General features: G+C 58.5%; 1 protein-coding gene across 1 annotated transcript; it reads left to right on the forward strand.

Annotated features, from left to right (window-relative positions):
* Positions 1-991: 991 nt before the first annotated feature.
* MYL3 (myosin light chain 3) lies at positions 992-6,462 on the forward strand. The gene is made up of 7 exons (XM_012438534.2): positions 992-1,197; positions 3,457-3,484; positions 3,604-3,753; positions 4,727-4,900; positions 5,880-5,957; positions 6,068-6,109; positions 6,238-6,462. The coding sequence occupies exons 1-6, from the start codon at positions 1,069-1,071 to the stop codon at positions 6,094-6,096; spliced, it is 588 nt and encodes a 195-aa protein (XP_012293957.1). The 5' UTR covers positions 992-1,068; the 3' UTR covers positions 6,097-6,109; positions 6,238-6,462.
* The last annotated feature ends 1,287 nt before the right edge of the window (positions 6,463-7,749 follow it).

Consider the following 7,749-nt stretch of genomic DNA (forward strand, 5'->3'; position numbering starts at 1 on the left):
CTGGGGTGTGTAGGGAAAGGTACGTCCCTGGGGGCCATAGAGAGCGGAAGTAGGAAGCCAGGGGTGAAAGCTGAGAGGCTGGTCCCTGGGCTCGGCAGGGGCTGAAGAGGGGGCTGCTGAAGTGGCCTAGGGGGCTGCGGTAGAGGAAGCAGCATCCGTTCTCTTGGCCTTCGTGGGGTTCCTGGAGACCCTTGGACCCATAGTCAGGGCTACAGCTGCCAGCCATACCAGACACTCACACACAGACACGTATAAACACCCGGACATAAACACACAGAGGCAACACCGCTGACACACACACACATAAAGACACACACACATAAAGACAGACACACAGAGATAGCACGCAGACACATGGACCGTCCCCCACATAGACACAGATATGGAGCACACATAGGCACACACACAGCCCCGCACCCAGACAGCACACACAGGCATACACAGACCCCTCCACACAAACACAGACACACAGAGACCCACGGACCCACAGACACCCGACACAGACACACAGAGACAATGCACACACACACATGCTGACCTCCCCCTTCCCCCACATAGACACGGTCATAGACACAGACACAGGGGACTTTGAGGCATGGATGGGAGCTCAGGTTCAGAGGTGCCCTTAGGTCGCCTTAGTCCTTCTGGCCCCAACGCAACACGCGGCACACGTCTTCACCTCTCCAACCTGTGGACCTTCGGAGGGCAGCAGGGCCGTGTGTGGGTATGTGTGGGTGTGCAGATGAGTGTGTGTGTGTGTGTGTATGTCTGTGTTAAGCCCTGGCCTTTGTCCCCCTCTCCCCCTCCCTCTTCCCAACAGGTGATTGGGAGGAATGGAGATCCCTCCTCCCCTACCCATTCCTGAGCCCTAACAATGCCCTCCCCAGGCCCCAAAATAGCCCCTGAGCCTAGCCGATGTCCTTTTATGGCCCTGTCCCTATTGTGCACTGCAGGGGTGGGGCTGGGGTCATGAGGTGTCCAGGCAGGATAAAGGCCTAGGCGCAGAGGCTAACCTACCCTGCTTTCTGCATTCTTCTCTTCACATCCCTCTCTGTGCTTACGATCCCCATGGCCCCCAAAAAGCCAGAGCCCAAGAAGGATGACGCCAAGGCGGCCCCCAAGGCAGCTCCAGCTCCCGCACCTCCCCCTGAGCCTGAGCGCCCCAAGGAGGTGGAGTTTGATGCTTCCAAGATCAAGGTGGGTATGGGAGCTGGGTTGTGGCAATGGGAGCGGGGCAGGTGAGTGGATCCCAGGGGGACGCAGCAAGAGGCAGGCCAGGCTCTGGAGGTGAGCACTGAGCTGAGGCTGGAAGCTTCTGTGCAGAGGTCAGACAAGCCCTGCCTGCTTCAAGCATCAGAAGGGCCGCAGCAGGAGGGATGGTGGTCAGACATTAGGCAGGACTCCCGTGGTGCTGCTGAGAACTAAGGGTGAAGTCTGGACTGGAGTTTGAGACTGGACTGGCTTTTTGGTGGTTTTGGAAATGGACTCTCCCTTGCCTTTCTTCCTGGACTTCTCACCCTTGGGGAATCCTGGAGCCAGCTGGAGCCAGGCACGGATTTTCCTTGTTCAGCTGAGGGGTCCCCAGTCCATACACGCTCGTAGGGTGGATGAGATGAGGAGTAACAAGAAGCAGCGTCCCTGTCCAGGCTGGGTCTTGCTCAGGTCACTGATCCCAGAGCTGACAGAGCACTTCCGGCCTCAGCTTTTAGGTAGGAACTGGAGGCACCAGTTGGGTGGGGACGTTCTGGAAGCTGTGCAGGAAGCTGGTCATGGAGCTGTGACCAGTGGCCCTAGGAGCCCTTCCCCGGCTGGGAAGCCTTTCTCAGAGTCTAAAGTTGGAGGGAGCCATGACTCGCACCTGCGGCATCTGCATAGCAGCACGTACCGTGTCCTGCCTGCTCCCTGTTCTTGGCTGGGACCGCTGCTGCTCTGGTTGCCTCTGCAGGAGCCCTGTGGAGCCCTCCCTGTTCCCGCTTGCCCAGCAAGACCCACACTCCATCTGTGCAGTCTTGCTTCTTATTCTTGAGCCTTTCCCAGAGGCACCTACCCTGTCCTTCGAGGCATGGGTTCAAATCCCAACTCTGCTCCATTTTACTTGGCAAGTCCTGCTGCTCTGAGGCGTGGTTTTCTCAGCTGTGAAACAGACCAGTAAGTCCCCTCTTGCAGGGCAGCTGGGAACCATTCAGAGTATATGCACCTGGAGTTGGCCACCCCAGGACCCAGGCTTGCATTCTGCAGGCCCGATGGTGAGGGTCTGATCACAGCCAGGGCCGATGGTGGCATTATCCTGTCTTGCCAGGCCTGAGGTTGGCACAGATGCCTCTTTGAGAGGTGGCGACAATGCGACCCCTCATGCACCCCCTTTCCCCATCCCCAGCGGGCAGGTGAAGGGCAAGGAGTATTTGCCAGGATCCCAGAGAACCTAATCTCTGCAGGCTTCCTGGTTGAGAGAGCTCTCAAAGAGCCAGGAATGACAGCCTGTTCTTTCCAACGCTGGGTGGAGCCAGAAGCCAGGAGGGACAGCCACGGCAGGGTGGCCCTGGACAGGGTGTCCCTCTGTGCCAGCATGCACTGTGGAGGTTGGTGGGTCCCCGAGGCAGCAGCCATGGGAGAGGCTCCAGTCATGCCCTCCCCCAACTCCCTTCCCTCCCATGACCTTGACCTTGGGGCAAGTGACTGCAGTGATAAAAATAGACCTGGTATCCGGTGAGGAGGGGGACACTGGATCCCGGGAGGCCTCTTGATGGACGTCAATCAAGGTGGCCCCAATGTGGCTTCAGCAAACACTCAGCAGCACTGCCCCGGCCCGGTGCTGTCCTGGGGTGTGGGAGCTTCCCGGGGCCCCCAGACAGCATGAGTGAGACATAGGTATAGAGGGGTTGGTGAGCAATTGTCTGGTCTTGAGGGCTTAAGGGGCTCTGTGAGGGCAGACACATGTAGACACCTGCTCACACACACACATGCGCGCCTGTGCTCACCCCCGATGCTGCCACGTGCCCTTGGCCTGCACCACTGCCCTTACTAGTCCTGCCACCCTGGGCAGTCCTTTGCTGGCAGTCCTGCCCACCAGGCCCCAAGCAAAGCCAGCCTGACTGGGGCTTGCAGCTTAGGGTACATCTGCCCAGAACCAGGAGCATCAGGTAAGGCCCAGGCTGGCCTGAGTCCTTGGGCACCAGGCCTCCCTCCTCACTTCTACCCCCACCAGGGTCCACTGAGCATCATGGCTGGGTGCACACAGACTCAAGGCCTTCTGGCTGGACAGGTGGAGGGGTGCAAGGAGGCAGGAGGGTGTCAAGGTGGACTGTAGGAGGTCCTGGGGATGCAGACTGGGATGCTTGAATGGGACAGGCTGAGATAGCTGAGGGGCTGGGGCCTGGGCTGGCCATGGAGTGCCCAGGAGGAGGCGTGACTCCACCTTTTGAGACAGGCATCTGAGTCTTTGGCGTCTCTTTTCAGATCGAGTTCACACCTGAGCAGATTGCAGGTGAGCAGGGGTTGCAGGATTGGGCTGGGGTTCCCTGGTCTGAGGGTCCTGCCAGGGGTGTGGGGAGTGGGGTAGGCTGACCCTGGGAGTGTCTGTGGCTCCCTGCCCTCTCCTGGCAGAGTTCAAGGAAGCCTTCATGCTGTTTGACCGCACACCCAAGTGTGAGATGAAGATCACCTACGGGCAGTGTGGGGATGTCCTGCGGGCACTGGGCCAGAACCCCACACAGGCGGAGGTGCTCCGTGTCCTGGGGAAGCCAAGACAGGAAGGTTAGTGCTCCTGCCTGATAGCCCCTAAAGTGCCAGTCCGGGGAGGCTGCCAGGGTGGGCTGCTGTCCATCCTTTGGGGTAGCATGAGAATCTTTCCTGACAGCCTCCCGTTGCCCCGGTGAGGACACCGAGGCCAGTCACAGGGCCATGCTGACCGGGTGGCAAGCAGTACTGGTTTGCTGACACATCTGGCTCTATGCTGATTTGCCAGGCCTCCTGGTCATAGGCACTGACACCTAGGGAGAAGTGAGATTGAGCAGTGGCTCATGCCCGTCATCTCAGTGCTTTGGGAGGCTCACTTGAGGATAGGAGTTCGAGACCAGCCTGGGTAACATAGTGAGATTCCATCTCTACAAAAAATTAAAAATTTAGCTTGGCATGGTGGCAGCGCCTGTGGTCCCAGCTACTCGGGAAGCTGAGCCAGGAGGATCCCTTGAGCCCAGGAATTTGAGGCTGCAGTGAGCTATAATCACACCACTGTACTCCAGTCTGGGTGACAGAGCAAGAAGACCCTGTGTCTAACAATAAATAAATAAATAAAATTTCAAAGCTAAAAAAAAAAAAAGGAGCAGGGCCCAGGCTCTCACCAAGGGTTCAAAAGTCCCAGGGAAGGTCTCTGATTGGCCTACCTGCTCCTGACCAATTTCAGGTGGTGGAGAGTGTGATCTATAAGAAAATTTTATGGGGGGAGGATTGTTTCCCAAAAGTAGGGCAAGGGGTTTTGGGCAGAGCCCACCGCGGTGGCGCATGGCAGCAAACTCCCTCTGTGAACAGCAGGGGGCTGTGGAAATAATGCATTGCTCAGTAGACTGTAAAGTGCCTTGCGATGGTAGCTTGCTAAATTTAAATGCCAAACTGGCGTAGACTGCTTTGGGAACTGTGTGAGAGGTGGAGCTAGCTCCTCATTATCAGGCACAGGGAGGGGTGTGCCCACCCCACTCAGACCCTGGAACCTGGGACCATCTCTCTGCAGAGCTCAATACCAAGATGATGGATTTTGAAACTTTCCTGCCCATGCTCCAGCACATTTCCAAGAACAAGGACACGGGCACCTATGAGGACTTCGTGGAGGGGCTGCGGGTCTTCGACAAGGAGGGCAATGGCACTGTCATGGGTGCTGAGCTTCGTCACGTGCTGGCCACACTGGGTGAGGGCAGCCTCCTCCCCAACCGTGACTCCTTCCGGGGGCATCCTGGGAGAAACCACTCTGTCTCCCTCCAGGCCTGTGTCCCATCGGTGAAATAGAGAGTTACACAGTTAGGGAGCCTCAGTGGCAGATGACAGAAATGCTATTTAGGAGGAGAATAAAGGAGGCATGCTGGTGCAGCTCAGAGCTGGTGACATCAGCTCTGGGGACAGAGCAGGGCAGGAAGGTGCATAGGATCAATTCCGTCCCGGTGGTCAAATTCTAGGGCCACAGCCCTAAGTAGTCAATCAGGTCGAGTGCCTGCCCCTGGGAGGACCCTGACCTCTGTGGGGCCCTCTGTACCTCCCACTTACACCTCCACCATCAGCTGCCTGTGGCAGGGGGCCCCTCTTCAAAGTGATTTCTTCCTGCAGCAAACATTTGAGTGCCTACTGTTTCAGCCCTGTGCTGGTCTCTCTCTCTCTCCTCTCTCTCTCTCTCTCTCTCTCTCTCTCTCTGTGTATGTCTAGAGGTGGGGGTGGGAAGGGGGAGCTGCGGCTGGGACTTTGATGGGGGGCCAGCACACACACAGAAGTACGGAGGCAGGAGAATGCCAGACTTGGGAGCAGGGGGTGGTCTCTTGGTCCCCTCCACCACCCTCTCCCAAGGTCCCAACTCCACCCCATGGGCCCTTCCTCTGCCTCAAGGGGCTGCCCCCAGGGACTGCTTCCAGGGAGGCCTGGCTTCCTCCTGGTGGAGGGACCCCCGGCCAGCCTAGGGGGACAGAGGACAGCACGTACTGCACGCCAGGCCCTGTCCTTCTTAACTTGTCACTGATTCTCCTGGCCTCAGAAATGGGGTGATGGCAAGGTCTTGTGAACAATGCTGGCTGTGGGAATACTGGAGACGCTGAGCCACCGTCTAGAGGGATTCAGTGGGCGTCCCCACCCTGTCACGCCTCTGCATGCATGGTGCTGACTCAGCCTCCCACTCCTGCCAGGTGAGAGGCTGACGGAAGACGAAGTGGAGAAGCTGATGGCTGGGCAAGAGGACTCCAACGGCTGCATCAACTACGAAGGTGGGCTCAGCAGGGGCGGGGGCTTCTGGGAGGGGAGCGCTGGGACCCAGGCTCCCAGCTGTGGCTGCCCCGTGTTGCGCCCCCGCCACTCACTCTCTTCTTGTTTCCAGCATTTGTGAAGCACATCATGGCCAGCTAAGCCTCTTGCCCAGGTAGGCGCCCACTCCCTCCCCAACCTGCTGCTGCCCCTCCCCACACTCCACCAGCTGCAGTGCTCAGCTGACATCCTGCTGCCTCCATCTACCTCCTCTTCTGTCACCTGCACTGCCTTTGCTCTCAGGGAGCCCAGGGAAGTCTGTGCTGGGGACGTCTCATCTCCCATGTGCGATGCTGACACCAGCGGCCTGGAGTCACGGGAAGGAGGGGAGCGTATCGAGACTCCTGGATAAGCCCTCAGATCTCTCCGCGTGGCTGCCATCTCTGGTCCCTCTCAGACTGTGCTTACCTGTGACTGCAACCCCGTCCCCACCCCATGGGCCTCATGAATAAATGGCTTCTTGCCGGCCTTCCTTTCTGACTTCCTTCCCTCCCTCTCCTCCTCTTTTTTCTTCCTTCCTTTCTCCCTCCCTCCCTTCCTACCCACATCCCTCCCTTTCTTCCTTCCTTCTTTCCTACCTTCCCTCCCATGTTCCTCCCCTTCCTCCCCTTCTTCCCTCCCTTCCTTTCTCCCTTTCCTCTTTCCCTTCTTCCTTCCTTCCTTTTTCCTTTCTCCCTCCTTCTTTCTTCCCTCCCTCCCTCACTCCTTCCTTCCTGCCTGCCTCCCTCTCTTCGTCCCTCATTTCCCCTCCCCCCTTCCCTTTCCTCTTTCTCTCCCTCTCTCCTTCTCCTTCTTTCCTCTTTGTTGCTCTTGGCTTGCCTCTGTGAATTCTGTGGCCCATGGACACTGGGCTGGAGGAGGCTGAGCTGGAGGAGGCCGAGTGCTTCTCTGCTGTGCTTGTCCCCACCCCGCCTTCTGCAGGAGGCATCCATGCTGGGGCCGCTAACAGGGATATGGGCTGTTGGGGGCCTGAGAGCACTGTCTGAGCTGTCTCACTCCATGTCTACCAGTGGGGTGACCACAGGGCACTGGCCCAGAGGCCCTGCTGTCATAGGAGGGAAAGCCGAGGCCCAGCACAGGGAATGGCCTTGCCTGTGTCACATTGGGAATGGGTGGCAGGGCAGGAGCTAACTCTGTCCCCAGGCTGTCAGAGCTGAGGAGATCTTACCTCTTGCCCTGACTCAGATGGGGAAACTGAGGCACTCTGCCAGCAGTGTGGCTCTAGGTCAGAGGTGGAGACTTGGTGGGGCCAGCCCTGGGCTCCTCAGCAGAAGATGGCATGAGCCCACTGCGTGGTGGAGGAAGGCGCACACACCTGCAGACCCCTGCTCCTTCCAGCCCCTGCTCTGAGGCCAGGGCCCCTCCCCTGGGTCCTGGAGCCTGATGAGGCTAGAGAGGGGAAGCTTCCTGGAGGAGGTGATCCATGCAGGCTTGATGTGAAGGGTGAGAAAAGCCCTGCAGAGAGGCTGGGGGCCCTGGATATAGGGATGTGGGGGAGATCAAAGGCTTTGAGTGGGGAGTGGGCCACCCTGGATGGGAAGCACCTTGCAGGCCAGGAGGACGCAGGAGTCAGGGCAGCTCCATGGGGTGCCTTTCCATGGCCTCGTATGAATGCACATGTCTGCGTGGCAGGGGGATGTGGTGGGGTGAGAGTGACTTGGAAGGCTGCATGTATCAAACTGCCCGAGGGGCTGTGTGGTGTGGGGAGTCCTGAGCGGGTGTGAGAGCGGGTGTGTGTGTGTGGATGGGGGCTGC

This window comes from Aotus nancymaae, unplaced genomic scaffold, assembly GCF_030222135.1.
Source record: "Aotus nancymaae isolate 86718 unplaced genomic scaffold, 86718_ANA_hifiasm-v0.15.2.pri h1tg000067l, whole genome shotgun sequence".
NCBI lineage: Eukaryota > Metazoa > Chordata > Mammalia > Primates > Aotidae > Aotus > Aotus nancymaae.